At 40.9% G+C, this 26,042-nt stretch overlaps 4 protein-coding genes across 6 annotated transcripts; all 4 read left to right on the plus strand.

Moving 5' to 3' along the window:
- Positions 1-712: 712 nt before the first annotated feature.
- Positions 713-8,533, plus strand: LOC142949781 (NLR family CARD domain-containing protein 3-like). Its single transcript, XM_076091607.1, has 9 exons — positions 713-1,990; positions 2,103-2,228; positions 2,904-2,970; positions 3,058-3,286; positions 3,370-5,164; positions 5,612-5,785; positions 6,190-6,348; positions 6,913-6,959; positions 7,190-8,533. The coding sequence occupies exons 1-9, from the start codon at positions 1,884-1,886 to the stop codon at positions 7,744-7,746; spliced, it is 3,261 nt and encodes a 1,086-aa protein (XP_075947722.1). The 5' UTR covers positions 713-1,883; the 3' UTR covers positions 7,747-8,533.
- Positions 8,534-10,921: 2,388 nt separating this feature from the next.
- On the plus strand, positions 10,922-19,289 carry LOC142949828 (NACHT, LRR and PYD domains-containing protein 3-like). The gene is given in 12 exon segments (XM_076091671.1): positions 10,922-10,975; positions 11,210-11,495; positions 11,788-11,856; positions 12,525-14,391; positions 14,638-14,811; positions 15,714-15,887; positions 16,316-16,489; positions 16,940-17,113; positions 17,244-17,417; positions 17,861-18,019; positions 18,439-18,485; positions 18,712-19,289. Coding segments are annotated over 11 exon segments (3,864 nt in total). The 5' UTR covers positions 10,922-10,975; positions 11,210-11,221.
- A 1,459-nt stretch (positions 19,290-20,748) lies between these two features.
- LOC142949825 (uncharacterized) lies at positions 20,749-22,358 on the plus strand. Of its 3 annotated transcripts, none has more exons than XM_076091668.1 (2): positions 20,749-20,862; positions 22,141-22,358. In XM_076091668.1, the coding sequence occupies exon 2, from the start codon at positions 22,158-22,160 to the stop codon at positions 22,356-22,358; it is 201 nt and encodes a 66-aa protein (XP_075947783.1). In that variant the 5' UTR covers positions 20,749-20,862; positions 22,141-22,157. The 3 variants fall into 3 exon arrangements, with proteins under 3 accessions (XP_075947783.1, XP_075947782.1, XP_075947784.1); XM_076091667.1 differs by having other exon boundaries at positions 20,814-20,891; XM_076091669.1 differs by lacking the exon at positions 20,749-20,862 and adding an exon at positions 21,465-21,742.
- Positions 22,359-23,916: 1,558 nt separating this feature from the next.
- Positions 23,917-24,387, plus strand: LOC142949826 (uncharacterized). Its single transcript, XM_076091670.1, has one exon. The coding sequence runs from the start codon at positions 23,917-23,919 to the stop codon at positions 24,076-24,078; it is 162 nt and encodes a 53-aa protein (XP_075947785.1). The 3' UTR covers positions 24,079-24,387.
- The last annotated feature ends 1,655 nt before the right edge of the window (positions 24,388-26,042 follow it).

Below are 26,042 nucleotides of genomic sequence, written 5' to 3' on the forward strand. Positions count from 1 at the left end.
TGGATCCATTGTCGATGTTTCCGTGGTGTTTTCTTCTCTTAAGCCTCTTAAGTTCTTTGTTTTCATGTTTCTCCTCTCTGTACACTGTCACATACAATGGGCCTAATGCTAAAACATTTTTATAGTCTTATCCTAAATCTCACTTTTACACAAAACTCGCCACTAAGTCTCTTGAATCTCGTGTTGATGCATGAGGCCCATTGTGTGTCATCTTGTTCTGACTCTTCATTGAAGCTCTATGATGTGAATACTAAGTGAAACATTCAATCCCAGGATTTAACATTCCCATCAAACATTAATATTCTAAATGTCTTGTGCTATAGACAAATTTCACCAACATTCAGCCTGAAATATTTTGGTGTGTTTGGAAAGTTTGGGATCTCCACTATTTAGAAAAAGGTTGTGTAGGATTTAGCTGTAAAGTTTGGCTTTGCAACATAGATTTGTAAAGATGGAGTCAGCAGAGGGTTCACCATAGTTAAGCACGTTGATGGCAGCTCTTCTGAATCCCCCCCCACCCCATATCACGGAAGTCACGTGAAAAAGAGGAAGCTGAATTTTTTCGCCACATCCTGACTGTATTTCCTCGTTCTTCATTTCTTGTAAACTTTCTTGACTCGATGCAGCAGCCAGATTCCAGAGCGATCGGACTTTCTACGTACGTAATATGAAACCTTAAGGTAAGAAAGTTGTGTTTTCCTTCTTATGCATTAGCTCATTATGAAGATAACTTTCAGGATACATTTGTAATGTAATATGAAGCTTACCGTCTCTTTCAACCCCTTTCAAATTACTGTAAACTGGTCTCTGTCTCTACACTAAAGCCATCAAGATACTTACTGTTTATTTAGTATTGAAGAGCAATAGGATTGTTGCAGCTGCTCCAGTATAGAAGGACAAATGTAATATGTTTTTTGCAGTGTTAGCTTCGTGGCTCTATGGCAATGTTGATCTGTCTCACAAGTCGACCTGTCTGTTTTCCTCAGAATGAATCTTAATGACTTTGGAGATCTTCTGACTTTTGCTCGATTCAATTTATTTATTTAATTATTTTTACTTTAACATGTAGTAACCTTGGGAAGAATTTTGTATGGCCTAGCATCTCATAATTATGACTTACTATCTCATAATTATGAGATGCTAAGTCATTTTTTGGAGATAGTATCTCATTATAGTGATTTACAGGATCTTTATTTGTTGGGCTTCCATACACTCCTCTCCGTGTCGCAGATTATTTTCTCCTTCCAGACCACAAAGGTAAACGTATGTGACAGCAGGCTGCTGATTTGTTCCATCTAGAGGAATAATATCAGAACTACATCAGCTCATCTGTTGTTTATCTTCCTCAGACTTTATAACTATGGAGACGTTATTATGACTTTTTTATTTTCCTCTAAAAGTGGTATGAAAATGTCCCACAACCTTTAGTTCTGATTTTTTTTTCCATACAAATGGGAACAAATAATATCAGAGATCTGACTGACTGTTCAGCAGGGCTCAGCACACACTTTTAAAAAGTGAAAGCAACTTTTGTTTGCCAAAACTGAAAATATTGTTGCCATTTTTACTTTGAGTAATTAAGAGACTAAGCAGTTATACAACAGCTTAAAAAAATGAAAATGTGACATAAAAGAATACAAGCATTTTCTGTAACCAAACAAAATTGTTTGTAGTTTGACTAATTTGATACTTATATATATTTTATTTTGTGTTATCAGTTAACTTGTCCCCCCTTATCTCCTGGATACATGAAACAAAAACAGAATACCAGTAGTGCAGCCGTTCTTCACTGATCCCTCAAAAATGAATCCAGCAGTCCGTCAGTGACAGGAATGATGATGAATAATATGTGAGCGCTGACAGCATCTTGGTGTGTTGTTGTGATGGTGCAGGGCTCTGCTATGAATCAGTGCGAGGAGACAGAGGAGGGAGGCCCTCCTTCTAAAACCACTCTGTGTGAGGAACATGACAGACAGACCAAAGCTCAAAGGTAAGACGAGGATCTCTGAATGTCCACGACTCTTCTCCATGTCAGAGCTCAGCACACAAATCCCTCCATGAACATTACTCACAGTCAGAGCTCTGTGTGTGTTGTGTTGAAGCCCAGAGCAGCAGCAGCGGAGACCAGACTCTCCCAGACCTGAACCCAGCTGTGTGTCCCTCAAAAGTGACCAGTCCATGATTCATCCTATTACCTTCGCAGATGATCACCCCTCTGCTGAAGACAGGTAAGAAGTTAAACCAGATGAGTTTGTTATTCTGCAGCTCTCCTTCTATCAAGTCATGACACAAAATATATTTATTTATTATTAATTGTGTCTTGCTTTTGTTTGGCCTTTCTGTTGTTTTATTGTCTTCTGTGTATCCAGCTTTTGCTTTGTCTGTCAAAGCCCTGTTTTTAAAGGTACTTTACATTAAAGTTATTATTGTCATTATTCCCTGTTGACTTTGTGATTTGCATATGGTTTGGAAAATATCACCAATAGTTCCACGCAACATAATGCTTATTTGTGCTGATTGGGGAGCTGTAATTGAACATCAAAATTTAAGACCACCTGAAAGTATATAACTCCAACGTGATGAGGTTTGAGAATCATTTTTGCAAATCTCCTTGAGGGACCATGCTTTTTTTTCATAAATCAAATCAGTTTTCTTTCCCAAGGCTTTCTATCGATCAGCACCGGATTTAGTACAAAGACACAGACCAGTTTTTCAGGAAATTCAGATGTACAACATGGTTGAAAATTAAAGAAGTATGTAATAAATAAGATGCTATTTCAAAGTGAAATTTAGCTTCTTGGGTGTCATGATTGATACCAGAAAAGAGTTTCACCTAGTGCATGTCCCCAAAAGCAACATATGCAAAATATTTTCAATCATCATATTTTCTGTTTTCTCTGCAGTGTTCGGCAAGTTACCAGTGGCCAGTCCGTCAAGCATCATCCAACGGATTTGGACTTAACATTTCTGGTGTGTAAATGTCCAAGAACAACTTTTACCTCAAACTCCAAATAAAATAAACACAACTTTAAATGATTAGGGTTTCTTATTTTCCAGGAACTTGAGAAAAGCATTGTCACCCTTGTGAAGAGCGAGCTGAAAACGTTCCAAAGGATTCTGAGCCCTGATTACCCAGAATGCCTAAAGAGGCAGAGTGAGGATGGGGAGGTGTTGGATGGTGAGGAGGAAGAGAAGAGGAGGAGCAGCAGAGAGGTATTTCTGAAGATCACACTGCAGGTCCTGAGGAGCATGAAGCAGGAAGGGCTGGCTGACTGTCTGCAGAGCCGTAAGAGGATTTTCCACACTCTACTTTTCTCATATTTACATGAACACCCACTGACTGATCTCATTTTTTGTGTGTTCATCCAGGAACTGTTGCTGCAATTTGTCAACGTCAACTCAAATCCAACCTGAGGAACAAGTTTCAGTGTGTGTTTGAGGGGATTGCTAAAGCAGGAAATCCAACTCCTCTGAATCAGATGTACACAGAGCTCTACATCACAGAGGGAGGGACCGCTGGGGTCAACGATGAACACGAGGTCAGACAGATTGAAGCAGCATTCAGGAAAGCAGACAGACCAGAAAGAACAATCAGATGTGAGGACATCTTTAAACCCTTACCTGGAAGACACCAGCAAGTCAGAACAATGATGACGAAGGGAGTGGCTGGAATTGGGAAAACAGTCTTAACACAGAAGTTCTCTCTGGAGTGGGCTGAAGACAAAGCCAACCAGGACATACAGTTCACATTTCCATTCACTTTCAGAGAGCTGAATGTGCTGAAGGAGAAAAAGTACAGCTTGGTGGAACTTGTCCATCACTTCTTCAGAGAAACCAAAGAAGCAGGAATCTGCCGGTTTGAAGAGTTCCAGGTCGTCTTCATCTTTGACGGTCTGGACGAGTGTCGACATCCTCTAGACTTCCTGAACAATGAGATCCTGACTGATGTTACAGAGTCCGCCTCAGTGGATGTGCTGCTGACAAACCTCATCATGGGGAAACTGCTTCCGCGTGCTCGCCTCTGGATAACCACCCGACCCGCAGCAGCCAATCAGATCCCTCCTAAGTGGGTTGACATGGTGACAGAGGTCAGAGGCTTCAATGACTCACAGAAGAAGGAGTACTTCAGGAAGAGATTCAGTGATGAGGAGCAGTCCGGCAGAATCATCTCCCACATCAAGACATCACGAAGCCTCCACATCATGTGCCACATCCCAGTCTTCTGCTGGATCACTGCTACAGTTCTGGAGAATGTGATGGAAACCAGAGAGCTGCCCAAGACACTGACTGAGATGTATACCCACTTCCTGGTGGTTGAGACCAAACTGAAGAACATCAAGTATGATGGAGGAGCTGAGACAGATCCACACTGGAGTCCAGAAAACAGGAAGATGATTTTGTCACTTGGAAAACTGGCTTTTGAGCAACTGTTGAAAGACAACCTGATCTTCTATGAATCCGACCTGACAGAGTGTGGCATCGATATCAGAGTGGCCTCAATGTACTCAGGAGTGTTCACACAGATCTTTAGAGAGGAGAGAGGACTGTACCAGGACAAGGTGTTCTGCTTTGTCCATCTGAGTGTTCAGGAGTTTCTGGCTGCTCTTCATGTCCATCTGACATTCATCAACTCTGGTGTCAATCTGCTGTCAGAAAAACAATCAAACTCCTGGTGGGGGTTTCTATTTAGAATCAAACCTGAACCAACACATCTCTACCAGAGTGCTGTGGACATGGCCTTACAGAGTCCAAATGGACACCTGGACCTGTTCCTCCGCTTCCTCCTGGGTCTTTCCATGCCAACCAATCAGAATTCTCTGCAAGGTCTGATGACACAGACAGGACGAAACTTAGAGACCAATCAGGAAACAGTTGAGTACATCAAGAAGAAGATCAGTGAGAATTTGTCTCCAGAGAGAAGCATCAATCTGTTCCACTGTCTGAATGAAATGAATGATCGTTCTCTAGTGGAGGAGCTCCAACAGTCCCTGAGATCAGGAAGTCTCTCCAAAAATGAACTGTCACCCGCTCAGTGGTCAGCTCTGGGCTTCATCTTACTATCATCAGAAAATGATCTGGAGGTGTTTGACCTGAAGAAATACTCTGCTTCAGAGGACATTCTTCTGAGGCTGCTGCCTGTGGTCAAAGCCTCTAATAAAGCTCTGTAAGTGTAAATATAATGGCTAAATGTGTCTCATGTGCCGGAATGTTCTCAACTAATGAGTGTCTTTGTCAGCAGATAGTTGCAAGATTTAGTCAGTTGATTAGTTGATCAATTGAAAAATCTTTCAGATCGTTTCTTCAGTTTCATTAAACCTCCAAAGATTAATGCAGCCATGAAATTAAAAAAGTATCTGTCATATTATAGCTAGTTTATTTAAGGCTTTGATGAATTTGTGTAAATCATTGGGATAACAGAGGTATGACCTAACTTTTAGATTTTTTTTAGTAACAGCTGTTAAATCAATATACACAACAAAAAACACTAATCGTTCAAAAGATGGTGTCGTCACCCGAGACCCTTATGCTTGATTGTTTGACTACTGTGTAAAGGCAACCTTATAAATGTGAAACCTTATCAGTGTTTGCTCTGTCACTAACTCTCCTTCAGGCTGAGTGGCTGTAATCTGTCAGAGAGAAGCTGTGAAGCTCTGTCCTCACTTCTCAGCTCCCAGTCCTCTAGTCTGAGAGAGCTGGACCTGAGTAACAACAACCTGAAGGATTCAGGAGTGAAGCTGCTCGCTGCTGGACTTGAAAGCCCGCACTGCACACTGAAGACTCTCAGGTCAGTTTTTTTTTTGCTTAACGGATAAGTATTTAAATATTGTTTGGCGTACAAGTTAATTTGTACGTAAAAAGATACTCAACATCAGCAGGATTTATCAAAAGTTGCAGTACCAATTTTCTGCAAAGGGCACATTCTACAATCATTAAAGCTGCTCTTATCATTATTTTTACATCCAGCAGTGGATCAAATAATCACACTCAGTGTAAATATTGTCACTCAAGATGACAAACTTTTATCATATGAGACAGTCATCTCCTCAGACCATTGAAGCACCTCTCACTGTTCTAATCATTTACTTTTTTAGCAGCAGCAGGCAGCTGTTTTCATCAACAAGATCTGATGAACCCAAGGAAAGAATAGATGAAAATGAATTAAATATAATTCTGTGTCTACCTCTCCAGGCTGTCAGGCTGTCTGATCACAGAGGCAGGCTGTACCTCTCTGGCCTCAGCACTGACATTCAACCCCTCCCATCTGAAAGAGCTGGACCTGAGCTACAACCACCCAGGAGACTCAAGAGTGAAGCTGCTGTCTTCTGGTCTGAAACTGGACACTCTCAGGTATGAACAGACAACAAGAGCTCACACATTGTTTCTCTGTCACACTGACAAGCTCAGGACTGTTGGTTCACAGTCGTTACCAACAGCACTGCTGAGTCCCTGTCCCCACTGAGACTGACCCCCTTACTAATATCAGACCAGGATCTGGTGTTGATAATTTATTGACACCTATGACACACATTCTTTATGATAAATACCCAAGTGTTCACAAACCATTACCTAATTCTGAATCAAGGGTCTAAGGGTGGAGGGTATCAGATGCTGAACGGATTATAAAACCCCTGCATGCACATTTGTGATTTGTGATATTGGGCTTCATGAATAAAATTGACTTTACTTAATATTTTTCAATCCAAGATAAAAACGTATATGTTTGAATCTTTTTTTTTTTTTAAATCAACACTATAAATTATATTTTGACCTTTTCTTTTGACCTTTTCGTATTTTATTGTCTGACCTTTTGTTGTTATTTTATTGTTGTTTTATTTTTAATATTTTAAGTCTCAAGTCTGAAGTTCATTGATGAGGAAGCTTCTGAAGGTTCGTTTTTGTTTCTTCCTCCAGTATGGATCACGGTGGAGAGCAGTGGCTGCGACCTGGTCTGAGGAAGTGTAAGTGTGTGTTCACTTTGACTCATGAAAACAAGACAGCACATGTTAGTTTAAATCAAACGTTTGTGTATCTGTATTCAATTCTCAGTTTGTAAGAAGATCCAAAAAGATGAGTCATTGTGAAGATTTGATCTATTAAACAGTCAGTCTGTTAATGAAGCCACAAATAAACCCATCAGGTGTGTTAGATGATAAACTGCTGCTGTATCATGTCTTGTTCTCTCCATCAGATGCCTGTGAACTCACACTGGACACAAACACAGTAAACAGAAACCTCAAACTGTCTGACAACAACAGGAAGGTGACACGTGTGAGAGAGAAGCAGCCGTATCCTGAAAATTCAGAGAGGTTTGACCACTGGTATCAGGTTATGTGTACAAATGGTGTGACTGGTCGCTGTTACTGGGAGGTCGAGTGGAGAGGAAGAGGTGATGTATCAGTGACTTACAAAGGCATCAAGAGGAAAGGAAACATAAACGACTGCAGGTTTGGAGGGAACGATCAGTCCTGGTGTCTTTTTTGCTCCGATACTGATGGTTACGATGCTGTCTGGCACAAACAAATAAAAACAGACCTCCCTCACTCCTCTTCCTCCTCCTCCTCCTCCTCCGTCCCTTACAGAATAGGAGTGTATGTGGACTGGCCTGCTGGCACTCTGTCCTTCTACAGAGTCTCCTCCGACACACTGATCCACCTCCACACCTTCAACACCACCTTCACTGAACCTCTTTACCCTGGGTTTGGTTTCTGGGTGCCTGATACCTCAGTGTCTCTGTGTTCACTGTAGGAGGGAGAGTCTGCTCCTGTGTTAAGATAACACTCACACAGCTGACTGTGATAAGCCCAAGTCTTTCTAGTTTTTGTTCAAATTATAGCTGCATCATTCTGAACCAAGCCTTCTCTGCTGGCCTAAACATAATCACAAAGTTATAGCTATTTTATAATTTAATATTTTTTCTTAAATACACTACATGTATTACAATTTATAAAAATATTTTTCCCATTATCTTATTTTCTCACTGCACAGCTACTGTCTTCCTCGGTTGCTCTGCTTCCAGTGCAGCTTGTTTTAAGTCGAGCTTTTATCCAATAAGATTTCACCTCTGTGTCTCTAGGTAAGAACAGAGGCCTGCAGACTCACAAGTGAATCCCTTTGCAGTTTAAGTGAATGGGGACGATATAGTTGATTGTTCAACCAATCCGATCTTTAATTTGACATGTTGGGCGTATTCTTTGACGTGCCAGAGCCTGCCAGCTGGCCTAACCATACGTGATTGGTCAGTGGGTTAGCCTGACATGTTGGGCGGTGACAATCCTAAAATCTGCTGCCTCTGTCGAGCGGACATTTTAAGCCCTCAAACGCATTAAAACGTATTCAAGAAATACAACTGGGGAGGCTCGACTGTCTTCACTGGCGTCCATGAATCGAGAAGGACTTCTTACTGGAACTATAACGCACGGATGTACTGAACACTTTCACTTGAAACCATGACATGATACATGACTCTGTGATGTGTGCCTGCATTTTTCTTTCTTCGAAGAGTTTTTCTTTCAATAAAACTCTTGAAATATGATCGACATTGTGGCCTGATTGACTGATTTCTTCTTCATCTTTTAACAAAATAAACCTTTAAACCTTCTGGTAACGAGCGAGGACCATTTGGGATTCAGAGCGAGACAGTTTAGCGAAGAGAGTGTCGTAGAATGCACTTTTCAGAAACAAATATAATTAATGCTACACACATGTTATATACCGACTTAACGAAGAAATTCTGGGCAACATAATCATGTAAACCATTTTACACACTGCAAACACAATTATACACAAACTAATATAATCAACAAGAACATGTACCACAATATCACGTATTTTTCGCCATGACTCGGCGAGCTCCGCACTCCCGAGAGTGCTACTAACAAAAAGCTAATGGCTAACACGGCCAACCAACATATCAGAAAGCACGAGGATTCGACAACAAATCCAGAAATATCTTCAGAATTTCTCTCTGTGAAACCATTGCAACGATACAAGCCAACAAGCACAACTACACCAAGCCGCTCCACCGCAGAAAAAGCCATAAAAGCCCCTTACTTTGAGATGAATCATGAAGAAAAAGGTATAATATTCCAAGCCTGGGGGACCGGGGGGTAGGGATTTCACTTTCGCCGAATCCGTTCTTACGCGTGGCGAAGCGTGGCGAATTTTGGATTTTTACTGGCTAATGATTCTGTCAATCAACACCAGGCTACTCCTACTGCATTCCTGAGACTCTGACGTGTCGAACGAGGTGTCATAGTCTGAATTTGACCAATCATAGGCCAAGATAGCATCACTCACACATGAAGACTGCAGTCAGACGAGAATGGATCCATGGTTTACAGGCTCTGAGAGGACCCTGGCTCTCAAGTTGATGCCAAACTGCTGTATTTGGATGTATTGAACACTATTAGTGATAAAACAAGTGAAATATATAGTTATATAGTATATAAAAGTACAATGGAACAGCTGGTTCCAAAATGATGACCTCGTCTGACCTCTGTACTGAAACCTCTCTAACTATTTTATTCTTTACTTCACTTTTTTAGAGAGACTGCTGACATGTTGTGCTATGATTTGGGAGAGGTTTAAACTTTCGACCACATCATTAAAAAAATATATTCATGCTTTCAGTGCTTTTTTTCAGGCGAACCTGAACATTTTCAATTTGAGCTGTGTGCCATCTTCATTTACTATTAACCAGTAACATATACACAATATTTACACATCTGAATAAATCTCACAAGTGTTCCCTTTATTATAACATCGAAATTATTAAAATAGATTTTGTAGTTACATAATTACAGTCTTTTTAGTATGGGAATGCAATTTTCAAGCAGAGGCCTAAAAATAGGGCTAGGTACCCAAAGGTTAATTAAAATCAGACAGGTCATGCTGCAATGGGATCACAGAGGAACGATTATTTTAATGAGAGCGATACAGGATAAAGATGAATGATTCTTACCAGCATGTCATCCACAACAGCTAGCAGCCTAAAATGCCTTTACCCGGGTGACTCTACAGTCATTTGAAGGCAGCAGGTTTCTGCTCCGTCTGTTGTATCTTTTTGGAGTAATGATGTTACTGTCAAGCTGCGATTACACAAGTGTGCTTAAATTTGAGTGTTGCAAAATAACCACAGCAACGTCTTTTGCTTATGTACACTTTTTTCTGTAAGGTATACGTACAAATCTGTGAATGGCACAAATGATCTCTTATCTCAAGAGTCTTTGATCTTCATGAGACACTCTTGGGTCAAAAGAAATGTTGCTATCTGGGAAAGTTAAAAGGACAAGAGTCAGCTGAACACAAAAATAACATGTCATGCTGTTGTGTTAATGTAGTAACGAACAATGTCGGGTGGATATTAACAGGAACTCACATTAAAAAGAGGAACCTGAATTTGGAGCTGAAGTTAAAATCCCAGCCTGACTGTATTTCCTCATTTTTTGCTTCCTTTAATTCAACTTTCTTGAACTAACTAGGCAGCCAGACTGCAGAGTAACCGAACTTTGATGATGTCGACATGTTTTAACATTCTCCAAACCTTCAGGTAAGAGTGATGTGTTATTATTTTTATGCATTAGCTCATTATGTAGATAACTTCGAGGATACATTTGTAATGTGAAGTGAAGCTTACGGTCTCTTTTAACTCCTTTCACTTGACTGTAAACTGGTCTCTGTCTCTACACTGAAGCCATCAAGATGCTTCCCGTTTATTTAGTGTTGGAGAGTAACAGGATTGTTGCAGCTGCTCCAGTATAGAAGGACAAATGTTTTTAGCAGTCTGTCGATCCAGCGCTTTGGTCCAAACTGAAATATCTCATGAACTAGTGGATGGATTGTCATATAGACATTCATGTTCCCCTTATGAATCTTAATGACTTTGATGATTCTCTGACTTTCCCTCTATTGTCATCATGAAGTGGACATTTGTGTTGTCCTCCGGCAAACATTGGACGCTTTCACGTGTTAACAAGTAAGAACTACTGTGATATTCATATTAATTAACCTAAAGCATGTTAGCTAATAATTACAAGAAGTGTAAGCAGTGTGCCACTTCAAAATGAAATTGAGTGCAGCCCACAGAGCAGCAGCAGGAGCTCTAACTGACCAGACTGGCTCCTGTGTCGACCAATCAGAGCTCCTGCTGCTGCTCTGACACTTTTGTTTTCCAGTTTTCCTTCAGACTGACAAAACTGCTTGATTTTAGCAGGAAGCCACAATGACGTCAGAGGACCTTTTGAACACTCTGGAGGAGTTAAGAGACAGTGAATTTAAGGACTTTAACTGGTATCTGCAGCAGCCCGACATCCTGGAAGGCTACAAAACTGTCAAAGTGTCCAAGCTGGAGAAGGCAGAAAGGCGGGACACAGTGGATCTGATGGTGAACACCTTTAAACTTAATGGAGCTCTGAAGGTTACCAAGAAGGTTTTAGAGAAGATAAACAGGAATGATCTGGTGCAGAGTCTGTCAGACACCAAGTCAGGACAAGAAGGTCAGTCACACTTTGGTCATTTTGTTTTTTCTAGCAAAAAGAGTGGATTGAAGTGCAATACAATACTTGTAAAGGAACTGGCTCTCTGTACAGAAGCTCATTGTAATCACCAAAGAAGATAATTTGAAGCCTGATCTCGTACAAATCACCCTCCAACAAATCAGCTACATTCATTTAAAACAATTTTTAAAAAATGAAAATGAAAACCAATTAATAAGCACTGATTAACTTGATGATAAATAATAAGAAATAAGTGAAATTGATAACATAACACATAAGCTCTCTCACACAGCGTCAGTGGATGTCGATGATGTTGGAGAGACTTCAGAGAACAAAGAAACTTCCTCCTCTCCGATTGAAGGTAAAGCTGCTGTTTTTTCTGGTATGTACGGAAGAGACAAAGTGTACATACCACTTTGTCTCTTCCGTTCAGAAGAAAGAAGTATCAGCTGCCGTAAACCAGACTTCAGAGCATCTTCTTTACTACGACATCCCTGTACTACCATAAACAATAGTTTTGTTTTTATTTACTTGTGTAGCATAAAGATACTACAACTTGTATTTTGTTGTGCAACCCTGTGTTGTAGGACAACAAAATAAACCTTGAACCTTGAGAGGAAGAATAGTGAAACTGATGCTTCAGGACATTTGTTTGTGACATTTTATCCAGTAGCTGGCAGCAACACCAGCAGCTGCTCAGTGGTCACCAGTCAAGGGCTGTGGTTGCAGTGGACATCTCCTTGACATAACGGTTTAAATGTTGCAAGGCTGGGATGTTGAGAGAATGATGTGTCTAAATCAAAGAGTTAAGATAACTTGGTGTTTCACAATTAATATCTCTAAATACTGTAATACTGTCCACAGATAACTTGCTCCACCTTTAACTAAAAAGTGTGTTCGACTGCCCTTCAGCTTCTCTTCAGAAACAAACCGTCAACAAAGCAAAAGGCACGTGTTTACCTAGCTCATGCGGAAAGGGGCATCTGTGAACATGCAGCCTAATGTTTTTGTTCTATTTCTTTCACACAGATGAGATTGTTCCAGTACCAGAGCCACGACACATCTCGTATTACCAACACTTGCTTCAATCACACCTCCAGGATAAGTTCATGTGTGCACAAGAGGGGTGGGCACAGAAGAAGGATGAACAACGTCTTGATGATATCTACACAGAGCTGTACATCACAGCGGGGGCTGACGTACACATCAACAAACAGCATGAGATCAGGCAGATTGAGGCAGTGGTGGTGAAGCCAGCAGGAACAGAGAAATCAATTAAACCTTGTGACATGTTCAAACACCCCTCTGGAAGATATAAACCCGTAAGAATAGTGTTGACAAATGGAATTGCAGGAATTGGCAAAACGTTTCTTGTGCGCAAGTTTGTGTTGGACTGGGCTGAAGGAAGAGCCAATCAAGATGTGCATCTCATTTTCCTCTTGACCTTCCGCCAGCTGAATTTATGGATGGGAGAAAAGTTTTGTTTGGCAGAGCTCATTCATGAATGTATCACAGAGACCAGAGACATCAAGGATAAAGCTCTTAATCACATCTTTACAACTCTGCAGTCATCAGGAAACACCAACTATGACAAGAGCAAATTCAAACTTCTGTTTGTTTTGGATGGACTTGATGAGAGCCGCCTTCATCTGGCCTGCTCTACCAGTGGAAATCAGGCAGTTAACATTGATGTGACAGCGTCAACCTCAGTGGATGTGCTGCTGACTAACCTGATCAAAGGGACACTGCTTCCCTCTGCTCGCCTCTGGATAACCACACGACCTGCCGCAGCCAATCAGATCCATTCTGATTTTGTTGACATGATGACAGAGGTCAGAGGGTTCACTGACCTACAGAAGAATGAGTACTTCGAGAAGAGATTCAGAGATTCGGAGCAGTCCCGCAGAATCATCTCCCACATCAAGACATCACGAAGCCTCCACATCATGTGCCACATCCCAGTCTTTTGCTGGATCACTGCTACAGTTCTGGAGAATGTGATGGAAACCAGAAAGGGAAGAGAGCTGCCCAAGACACTGACTGAGATGTATGCAGAGTTCCTTGTGTTTCAGATGTATCAGACAAACGAGAAGTATGGCCAAAAAAGGTGCATTAAGTACATTGAGTCATTAGCAAAACTGGCTTTCCACCAACTGGAAGAGGGCAACCTGATCTTCTACGAGAAAGATCTCAAAGAGAGTGGCATTGATGTCCGTAGAGCCTCGGTGTGCTCAGGAGTGTTCACAGAGATCTTCAAAGAGGAACTTGGTAAGAAGAATGTTGAAGACAAGATGTTCAGCTTTGTCCATCTGAGTGTTCAGGAGTTTTTGGCAGCTTTTTACGTAGAGAGGGCAGTCATTAACAAACACAAGAATGTGATGTGTGAACCAGGACAGACACGTGGTGAACAAATACGAATGGTTTTCAGTAAAACATCTATGGCTGAGGTGCAAAGGTTTGCTATTGACAAGGCCTTGAAGAGTCCAAATGGACACCTGGACCTGTTCCTCCGATTCCTCCTGGGTCTTTCTCTGCAGACCGGTCCGACTGTTCTACAAGGCCTATTGAAAAATAAAAAAAGTTTCGTGACCAATCAGGAAACAGTCGAGTACATCAAGAAGAAGATCAGTGAGAATCTGTCTCCAGAGAGAAGCATCAATCTGTTCCACTGTCTGAATGAACTGAATGATCGTTCTCTAGTGGCGGAGATCCAACAGTCCCTGAGATCAGGAAGTCTCTCCACGGATGAACTGTCTCCTGGTCAGTGGTCAGCTCTGGTCTTCATCTTACTGTCATCAGAAAACGATCTGGCTGTGTTTGACCTGAAGAAATATTCTGCTTCAGAAGAGGCTTTTCTGTGGCTGTTGCCAGTGGTCAAAGCATCCAACAAAGCTCTGTAAGTGCACAGATAAGTGCAGACACTTTGTCACATGTGTCGGGTTGTTCTCAATAAAATTAAGTCTAAATACACTGCAATGTTTAGACAACAATTTAATTAGTTGATCAATTGAAGTCTGTCAAATTGTTTCTTGAGATGAATGAATAAATATTTACAGTCTAGTTCATTCAAGGCCAAAATGTACATTTCTCACATAATAGAGACAGTGTCAGTGTTTTTTCTTCATTTCTAACTCTTCTTCAGGCTGAGTGGCTGTAATCTGTCAGAGAGAACCTGTGAAGCTCTGTCCTCACTTCTCAGCTCCCAGTCCTCGAGTCTGAGAGAGTTGGACCTGAGTAACAACAACCTGAAGGATTCAGGAGTGAAGCTGCTCACTGCTGGACTCGAGAGTCCACACTGTACCATGGAGATACTCAGGTCAGATCACGTTGTGATGCATTTGTTTAACGTTGTCTTGTAAATTGCAGAAATCCTCACCAGAGAAATTCTGTCATGAATTCCATTCATGACACTGTTTCCCTATTGGTGAAACAATTGCTTGCTTGTAACTAAGAGATAAATATTGTTTTGGTTTTTTACTGTTTTTTTGATGAACATATGTCTGCACTTTACATGACAAGAACAATCCAAAAATGTACTTGAAAATACATTTAACATGTTGGATGTTAAAGCAAAACATAAATATTAGTGCTGGGCAACTTAACGCGTTATTATCGCGTTAACGCATTAATTAATTAACGCCGACAATTATTTTATCGGGCATTAACGCAGTTTAAAAAAAAATGCAATACACACTGTTGATGCCAGCAAATCACCCAAACAAACGGTGGAGGGAGGCTATGGCAGACTACGTTAGATGCAGTGTGTGGGAGAAGTACAGATAAACAAAAGCAAGACAAGCTACCAAATGCCACAGCGAAGATAGCTACAAACTGCAGGCCGATTAGTATTGTCGAAGATGTCGGTCTGAGGAACGTTCTTAGGATCGCAACGAATGACGGCACGTACGAGCCTCAAGACGCAGCATCACAAGAAGAATACACGAGTTGTATGAAAAGGAGAGGACTACAAAAGCGACGGCGTTACAACGTGCACCAGCTGTTGTTCTCACTGGAGACTACTGGACATCGCTGGGTAACCATCATCACCTCGTAGTTACAGTGCATTATGTTGATGAACAGTGAGCTGCATTCACATGCTCTGACTGTCATGAAAACAGAAGACAATCATCGCAGAAAATCATGCGATTAATCACGATTAAAAATTGGAATCGTTGCCCAGCACTAATAAATATATTTGTGTACTTATTTATATTTCAGATTAAGTCAATCCAAGTTCACAGAGAATTGCTGCCAGGAGCTCTCATCAGTTCTCAGCTCCCAGTCCTCCCTTCTGAGAGAGTTGGACCTGAGTGACAACTACCTACAGGATTCAGGAGTGGAGTTGCTCTCTGCTGCACTGAAGAGTCGTCACTGTACACTGAAGACTCTCAGGTCAGATCATACTGCGGCGCTTTTGTGTAGCAACTTGTTTTCCCATTTTACCGGCTTTCAAAATTAAGCAGCAGGAAACATTTAGAATGTCAGTTTGTGATGGAATTTACAACCAACTCAATTATTTTTTGTTTTAGCGTAAGCATACGCTCGCTAGTTATAGTTGATAAAATCTGCAAACAAGAGTCACTCTCTGCAGCCTACAAAAAACCCACTTGGCAGCTAGAGGTTCACAGAGATGAGGCCAGTACTTCTCAGCTCCCATTCCTTTATTCTGTGAGTCCTGGACCTAGAAGCAAGATCCTCCATTACCATTTAGTAACTCATCAACAGGGGAAATTCTAAAATTCAGAAGCTTTTTATTTTTTTTACATTGTAGACAATAGAAACAGTGTCAGTGTTTGTCTTCATCACTAACTCTTCTTCAGGCTGATTGGCTGTAATCTGTCAGAGAGAAGCTGTGAAGCTCTGTCCTCAGTTCTCAGCTCCCAGTCCTCGATTCTGAGAGAGTTGGACCTGAGTAACAACTACCTACAGGATTCAGGAGTGGAGTTGCTCTCTGCTGCACTGAAGAGTCGTCACTGTACACTGAAGACTCTCAGGTCAGATCATACTGCGGCGATTTTGTGTAGCAACTTGTTTTTCCAGTTTACCGGCTTTCAAAATTAAACAGCAGGAAACATTTAGAATGTCAGTTTGTGATGGAATTTACAACCAACTAAATTTTTTTTGATTTTAGCGTAAGCATATATGCTCGCTAGTTATAGCTGATAAAATCTGCAAACAAGAGTCACTCTCTGCAACCTACGAAAAAAACACTTGGTAGTTAGAAGTTCACAGAGAGATGAGGCCAGTACTTCAAATCTGTTCTCAGTTCCCATTCCTTTATTCTGTGTGTCCTGGACCTAGAAGCAAGATCCTCCATTACCATTTAGTAACTCATCAACAGGGGAAATTCTAAGCTTTTTATTTTTTTTTTACATTGTAGACAATAGAGTGTCAGTGTTTGTCTTCAGTGTCAGTGTTTGTCTTCATCACAAACTCTTCTTCAGGCTGATTGGTTGTAATCTGTCAGAGGGAAGCTGTGAAGCTCTGTCCTCAGTTCTCAGCTCCCAGTCCTCAAGTCTGAGAGAGCTGGACCTGAGTAACAACAACCTGAAGGATTCAGGAGTGATACTGCTCACTGCTGGACTAGAGAGTCCACACTGTACCTTGGAGACACTCAGGTCAGATGTTACTCTGATGCTTTTGTGTAACACTGTATTTTGCCGTTCTTTGGTCTAGTTTTGTGTTGCATGGCTGTACTGTCATACAGTACTGATACACTAAATTAGGATATATGATCTACCTATTTAGGTTGAGTCAAACCAGGCTTACAAAGACCTGCTCTCAGGAGTTCTCACCGGTCCTCGGCTCCCAGTCCTCTGGTCTGAGAGAGCTGGACCTGAGTAACAACGACTTGGAGGATTCAGGAGCGGAGCTGCTTTCTTCTGGACTGGAGAAAACACACTGTACACTGGAGACTCTCAGGTCAGTAACCATCTTTAGTTTAACAGATGACAATTTAAATGCTACTGGACATACAAGTTGATGTCAATGATGGAGTCCAACAATTGCAGGATCTTATTTTATGCTCAGAAACACTGCAGTAACAAGTCTTTGCAGGACAATTTCTAGACTTTAGAAAATGTACATACTTATATTCTTAAATTCTGTAGCAAATTCATTCAGCAGATGATCATCATGTTAACTGATTCTGTTTATGACGGGTTCTGAATGACATTCACACAGGAATGGTGGGGAAGTCTAACACTGAGCTCATTCTAATCAGTAAATGCACACCTACAAGAAGAAGGACACTCATTGATACACAACAATATATAATGTGTGTGTCTCTCTCTGTGTGTGTGTGTGTGTGTGTGTGTGTGTGTGTGTGTGTGTGTGTGTGTGTGTGTGTGTGTGTGTGCCTTCAGGCTGTCAGGCTGTCTGATCACAGAGGCAGGCTGTACCTCTCTGGCCTCAGCACTGAGGTCCAACCCCTCCCATCTGAAAGTGCTGGACCTGAGCTACAACCACCCAGGAGACTCAAGAGTGAAGCTGCTGTCTTCTGGTCTGAAACTGGACACTCTCAGGTATGAACAGACAACAAGAGCTCACACATTGTTTCTCTGTCACACTGACAAGCTCAGGACTGTTGGTTCACAGTCGTTACCAACAGCACTGCTCATAACAGTGAAGACGGTAACTGATGTGCTGAGAGTTTCTGTTCCCACTGAGACTGACCTCCTAACTGGTTTAATACCACATCAGGATTCAGTAGTGATTATACAGCAACTATGACTCTCAGGATTCCTGTTGTGACTGTGAGTTTTAGTTAAAATTGATATCATTAGAAAAGTATATATCGATCATATTCTTCTTCTTCTTGTCAACCTTATAGCTTTTTTTCAGGACTTTGTTCAGACTTCAGCAGCAGCATTCTGAATGAGCTGAGATTTTTTAAACAGACTCAGGCCTGTCCTAAATCTGAGTGCGTTGTTTCTTCCTCCAGTATGGATCACGGTGGAGAGCAGTGGCTGCGACCTGGTCTGAGGAAGTGTAAGTGTGTGTTCACTTTGATTCATGAAAACAAGACAGCACATGTTAGTTTAAATCAAACGCTTGTGTATCTGTATTCAATTCTCAGTTTGTAAGAAGATCCAAAAAGATGAGTCATTGTGAAGATTTGATCTATTAGTCAGTCTGTTAATGAAGCAACAAATAAACCCATCAGGTGTGTTAGATGATAAACTGCTGCTGTATCGTGTCTTGTTCTCTCCATCAGATGCCTGTGAACTCACACTGGACACAAACACAGTAAACAGAAACCTCAAACTGTCTGACAACAACAGGAAGTTGACTGCAGTGATGGAGGAGCAGCCGTATCCTGATCATCTAGAGAGGTTTGACCACTGGTATCAGGTTATGTGTACAAATGGTCTGACTGGTCGCTGTTACTGGGAGGTCGAGTGGAGTAGAAGGGTTTATGTATCAGTGACTTACAGAAGCAGTAGACACAGCAGGTTTGGAGAGAACAATCAGTCCTGGAGTCTGTTGTGTTCGGATGTTGAAGGTTATTGTGTCTTGCACAACAAGGGAAGTACACGACTCCCCTCCTCCCTCTCCTCCTCCTCCTCCTCCTCCTCCTCCTCCTCTGTCTCTCACAGAGTAGGAGTGTATGTGGACTGGCCTGCTGGCACTCTGTCCTTCTACAGAGTCTCCTCCGACACACTGATCCACCTCCACACCTTCAACACCACCTTCACTCAACCTCTTTTCCCTGGGTTTGGGTTTGGATTATATTCATATAGTCCCTCAGTGTCGCTGTGTTCCCTGTAAGAGGGGGAGTCTCCTCCTGTGTAGTGAAACACTCACATTGCTGACACACACACACACACACACACACACACACACACTTTCGGGAAGTCATGTTTACTCAAAATTACAAGAAAATATCTCTGTCTCTTTTCACTCTCCAGCAAATGGACTGCATGTCTGTGATTCTTCAGTACCTTAAAAAAAAATCTTTACCTGATTCATGGTATAACAACATTCTTTCACACAAATAAGTAAATTATATATTTCCAATAAAGGTTCCACATGATAAATAATAAATATGATTTTTCTTTCAAACAAATGTACCAATCATCTTACATTGTAAAATATGAATCCACAGTTTTGATTAGAAAATATCCCTGTGATATATTTCAAAAGACCGAATCAAGTTATTGTTGTTAATCTGTCGTTGTTAAAGGTGGAAACGTCTTTCAATAAAATTTTTACACAGTAAATATATTCATATAAATGGGTAGAGGTGGGTGTCAGTGTTACAGTTATATAAGAACCATGTCGATGAGCCTTAATACTTTCACTCCAGTTGTTTTTTGTTTTTATTTACATTTGGATTGAATAAATTCAGAGTAAGTACCACACTTCCCATGATGCTTTTCAGTGACGCAAACAGGATTCAGACCAGACTGAGTCTACAATAAAACATCCCCTCCAGACACACATTCATTTTTATTATATGTTTTGTATATTTGTACCAATACAAGGTGGCAGGTACCTAGCATCAGTTCTGTTCTAAATGTATTGGAGTAAAAAGTACAATATTTCCTCTGAGATGAAGTGGAGTAGAAGTATAAAGTTACATTATATTCAACACTGAACCGTGATTGAACCTTTGAGCAATATATAATATAATGACAATTCTCAAGGCAAAATTCTCCAAAAACGTAGCTATGGCAGAAAATTTGAGGATGGGGCGTAAATGTTAAATCTATTGATTATTCTAGCCAAATTGTAAGTACATAAGTGTAAGTTTACAAGTCAAAGATCTATTTTTTTGTGTTTTATACAAAGAGTTTGAACTGTATTTATAAACTATTAAATACTGTAACAACAAAAAGGACATGAGAAGAGTAATGGCATGCATTGCCTGTGATGTATGTAATTACACGATGAGAGTTTGTGCCTTAGTGTCCCCCTTTTTATCTATATATTATTCATTTACGTTTTTCTATTTTTAATTTTTATTCATTTGTTTCTGTTTTTGTTTTTTTAATCCTCTGCGGTTGCCCCTGGCATGTTAGTTTGAATGTGTGCATTTTTCTGTTTCTTATTGACAATTTGTGAAATTGTACAAAGCTTAAAAAGTCACGTGACCCCTATGGACGCCTACGCTGATGCCTGACTGTAAAACGTCATAAAATCACCAACATGTTTAACGCTTTGTTCGAATTGATATTTGATCAAGTGTCCCATGTATAATAAATAATATATATAGTAATAAACATGCTTCGTAATTTATAACATAGTTTGAGAACAGTTAAGCTAACCCTCGCTGAACGCCGCTCATCAAATTGTTCAGGCAGCTAGTCGGCCGCCTTTATCTGTACATCATGCTCTGAACAGGGGAAACAGCTGATCTCTGAAGGTGAGAGCGGCTCAATTATATCAACACAGGTTCGTTTATGATTTTAATGTTTGTTTAAAGTTTGATTTCTGCTGCTCAGCTGTGTAAATAGACGACCAACGGGTCCGAGTGGGCAGCTAACAGTCTGCTAGCATCATGCCACTGTTAGCTTTGCTAGCTTACACAACTGTTAGCAGGTTAGCTAACTGCTGAGTCGCCGGTCATTGTTTAGTTTGTTTAGGTGTGGTATTAAATGATAATGTTAGCTAGTTTACGCTGCCAGGACTTCTTTAACATGCTCACAAGCGTTTATATTGTGATGTTACACTCAGTGTATTAGGTACACCTAGCTACTGCAGTCTAATGCCAGTGTTCAGATAATTCACTGAAGTAAAAGTACAAATACAGATAAATGTAGTGAAGTAAATAGTACAATATATGTAATAGCAATACATGGAAATACTCATGTATATTACCTCAAAATGTTACAGAAGTACCGTACTTGTGTAAGTCTAAGTTGTATTCCACCACTGATACAACATGAAGGTTATGATGTTCAGTGTGTAGGTTGTGCTGCTGTTGTGTGACTGTCTGCCCTCCTTTATATACATGGGGTGGGCGAAATAATAGAAACACCTGTCAGCATACAGTTCAACAAATCAGTCAAATTGATGTGGAATAATTAGTCTATAAAACATCAGTGTTCATCTTAATTTCCCAGACCCCCACATATAGGACCCCAGTTTAGGGCTACAACCTACCAATTATTCTCACTACCAGTTAATCAGATTCTTCTTCTTCTATGCAACAGAATAGTGAAACATGTCCATCACAAGGTTTCCAGTTTTACTGAAGGTGACATTTTCAGTCCAAAGACTCCATTTGCAAGAATATTAAAAAGGTAATTTAAAATTATAAAAAAAGTAAATTCTCAAATTGGAGAAGCTGGGAGCAGAGAAGATTTGTTTTATATGTAAGAAAAATGACTCAGGCGCTAAGTTGAATGAAAACAGTTGCTGATTTGTTGTTTTGCTTAATTAATTAATCGCTTCAGCTCTTAAACCAGTAAGCGTGTAATCAGAATAAAATGGTTTCGACACTTCGTTCAAGATCGTAAAATGACAATAAAGTGAATCACAAAACATCTGTGCGATACCAAGAAAACTAAATAAATACAATAAATCTCATCTCCTTTTTTCCATCGTATTTGTTTGGTTCATTGGTATTTTTGGCTGAAATGACGCCGATAGAATCCGATCTATGAATGGAGAGCTGACGTTCGTCCTTCCTGTTTCCCAGCTCCCTGCCTGTCAGTCATGGGTCTGCGGGAGTTCTGGCACGGCTACAAAGTCTTGATTGTGATGGGAACGAGTCTGGGGCTGATCCACTGGGGCTGGTATAATCTGAAGGCAAACCCACAGCTACACAAAGTCAGAGAGGAGTACATTCCCGAGCCCGGCATCGTCGCTTACGTCTCTCCGCCTGTCGCTCCTCCGGCTGCTGCCAGGAGCAAGTAACTCAAACCGAGGTAGTAAACTGTGTTTCGCCCTGCAGCACCTGCAGCTGGTTTCCTGTGCTCAGCTAATCAACCACCACCACGGCTGAGGTGTGTTCAGCTGCAGTTCCTCTTCTGTCCACTAGATGACGCTCCAAGAAAACCCTTCATTTTGAGGCAAATGGGAAAACCCCTTAATTCTCTCCATCAATACAAATTGAATGCAGGTTTTACACAACAAGTGTAATACTGTGTTCAAACAGTGTTCACTTTGAATGTGTCTGCTGGTGATGGTTGACGTTTGTGGATTTCAGAAAAGTGTTTTGAGACTGAATACCTTCCACACACACTATGTAAATAACCCAAACGTCTCTGCTCCCACGGTCAGTGAAGGTGTTCACTTCCGCCACGTTGAAGGCCGTGACGCATAAATCAGCCGGCAAAAAACAGCTCGGGTCCTTGCTGCCCACTGTTGACCACCAACCGTGAAACAACCATCTATAAAGCCGCTCAGGTGGACTGACGCGTAAATCAGACGTGTGACTCGAACATTAGCAGCGATTTAGGGTTTTCTGAGCAACATCAAGTGTGTGTAGAGACCGTCGACTCATCATGCAAACATCTAACCACGGAGCTTTTTATTTTCAATGCGTTTCTCCATCAGGCTCATAAATACATACAAACGTGGGTCAGAGGCTTCAAAACAAATACCACAGAGCAAGACACACTGGATGTTTTCTTAATAAATAAACAAAAAATATAAATAAATAATCAAACTAAAATTACAACTATTGAAACAGAAAATGAAGAGAAAGTTATCATAGTGTAATCTCTAATAATAAAAGAAAAGAAAAGGGAATTAATGATCATCATGGTTCTGTCTCCTGTATAACTTGCTCTAATGCGAGACAAACTACATTAAACTGCAGAAGATAAAAGGAGGTCTGCACTCTGTTAGGCTCCAGATAAACAGTTTATTGCTCTCTAAGGCACCGTATCGATCTGTAAGGGACCGAGGGAAAGAGACAAGCAGGCAGCAATCAACTCAGATCATTATCACCTGCTGGTCAGCAAACAGCCACAAGATGGCGATCACAGTACTCCAGATTATAGAAACACCCAAATCCCAGAAAATAATATATTGAGAACACATCGTGGTCATTTGATAAAAAGTGTTTACAGAGACCTGGCTGAGGAGTTTTGTGATTAGCCGATAGGATGTTTTACTTTTTGTTTCTTTTCTTGCTGTTTGCTGACCATCAAGTGTTAATGGTTTGAGTTGATTTGCCTGCTTTCTCCATTCTGTATAACATCTCTCATAAGTTTGAGATCACCACGTTGTAGTTAAACAATACTTCAACGTTTGGGTAGGTCTGTTTGTGTTCTCTGCGTGGGGTAACCTCACACATCCTTTTATTCTTATATTTCATGCATAAACAGACGTTTCAGAGAATGTATTGTTGTGAAAATCTGCCTCAGAGTCTTGGGAAAGTCTGAGTAAAAACGTGTATGAGCCCTGTTACTTTAACCTGCATATAAATCAGGTTTCTGTGTCTTCTTCCCCCTGCAGAGGTGTCGGTATGAAGCCTCACAGCTGGCTCAGGAGGAACTGGCTGTGGGCCGCCGGCGGTGCGTTCGTCACCGTCCACCTGGCCACCTGGCTGATGCAGAGAGCCATGAGGAGCGCCGTGCGCTCTGAGGCCGCACTCAAACAGAAACCTGCTGAGGAAACACTGGACTGACGCTCGGTCACCTTCTCATACAATTCAAGGACAGGAAGCAGCTTGTGTTGAACACAGCGGAGGACTGAGACCAACACTACCACTGATTAACTCTGATGAACGATCCACTGTGTCCCCTTCAGTCCGGCTTAGAATATTCAATGGTGAATCATAAAACTGCAGCGAAGAAGCTGCTTTGTTCCACAGATTTTGTGTTTTTTCTCTGTTTAATTTAATGGTTAGTTGATGAGTGAGGTGTGATCCACTATGAATCAATCAATAAACCAATAAAATGATCAAAAGTATCAATCAAATGCAGAAACCAGTAAATGCATATAGACTGTCTCTCTGTTTGGAACATTTTAAAAAGGGTCAAACTTTATCTCTTGTGTTCGCCAGCTGACAGGAAATAAAGTTTCCCTTTCCAATAAATGATGTACATTTAAATATTATATCAACACAAACATGATGAAGCTGTAAAATGTATTGCCAAAATATTCACTCACGTGTGTTTATGAAAGACACAATGTTAAAGATGAGTCTGGGTCAATTCTATATTATTATGTCGAGACTCAAACCAACAATGCATGTATCTGCCAACAAGTAATTCAATTTATTTTGTATTGGCTTTACAATCTGTACACATGCGACCTCCTCTGTCCCGGGACCCTCACACTGGTACAGGAAGAACTCCCCAAAAAAACCTTTAAAAGGGAGAAAAAAGAGCCGGATGTATTTACCTCCATACATTTCATTTACAGTCAGCTGTGCAGCTCTGCCTTCTGTAAATGTAGCTTCCCTGTATGAAGGTGGAAATGCTGTTTTAACTCCTTCACACTGAGCGAGTAAAATTAATTTCTACAAATCTCCCGTCCATAAACATGTTAGTTCGTCCCTCAATACTGTCTGACTTCCTGTCTGTGGCTCTCAGCTCTGAGCCCATTGGACGGCAATCTTTAAAAACACAAATATATAGTTTCATTTAAAACTGTGGTCTCTGTCTACTTGTTGGGGACTACTTTCAGAGGCGGATTAATCCACAATTGGTGCTCTAGTGAGTATTTGAGGCAGCAGGACGATGTGTGTGTGAGATTTAAAATACTGAAGTCAGCTTATAAAGTGTACACCGTGTGCTTTTTAAAAAGTTGAAACAGCTTTCAGTAATATGTATTTTATGAAAGGTATTCTGGGAAAAGTCATTTTGATCAAATTACAGATTGATTGCAGACTTCCAGTTACTCTGAATCTCTTTGTTCTTTCAACGTTTAACCGCAGTGAAGATGTGAAGGACGAAAATAATGTCCTGAGACATCAAAGTGTGGGAAAAAAAACAACCTTTAGTCACCCTTTGAACTTTAGCGCAGACTCTCCCATGTTAAAGAAGGTCCACTTAATATACTGTTTCTCTTCCTTCACTGTGAGTTAAGAGGGAAACGAAGCCATACGGGTTTGTTTTAAGAAATCATCAGATCGTGGACTTGGCTGAGACGAATGGCTGAAACAACTGGGCTGTGACTCGTGTGTGGGGGGGATGAGGGAGGAATGAAAAACATGTTTCCTTCTCTAAAATACTCAGAAATCCACTCGTGAAATTCAGCGTGTAACTTTGTTTTCTACAGATCTGTTTAGGAGGGAGGCTGCTTCTCTGTTGAAGATCCAGCTGAGGTCTGTGGACGGATTTTAAACCTGCAATCTGATGAAGTCTCTGAACAAGACTCTCAGTTCAGGATCTGGATCCTCTGAAGTCAAACTTTATTTTTTAGCTCCATTGCTGAGTTCATTAAAGAGCTTTACTTTAGAGAGTTCATCTTGTTTGCACGCACACTGTTTCAACAAGAGTCAAACCCTCTGTGAGAACGTAGTGGTGAAGAAATGACGGCGCTAGACGGAAGTTATCTGGGTTCATCCATGCACGGCCGACCCAAGTCGGACCAATCCATCGAGTAGATATTTGAAAACTTTAACTGGGGGCGCTGGATAGAAAA

This window comes from Anarhichas minor, unplaced genomic scaffold (genome assembly GCF_050575085.1).
Source record: "Anarhichas minor isolate MPS153535 unplaced genomic scaffold, ASM5057508v1 ptg000014l, whole genome shotgun sequence".
In the NCBI taxonomy this organism is placed as follows: domain Eukaryota; kingdom Metazoa; phylum Chordata; class Actinopteri; order Perciformes; family Anarhichadidae; genus Anarhichas; species Anarhichas minor.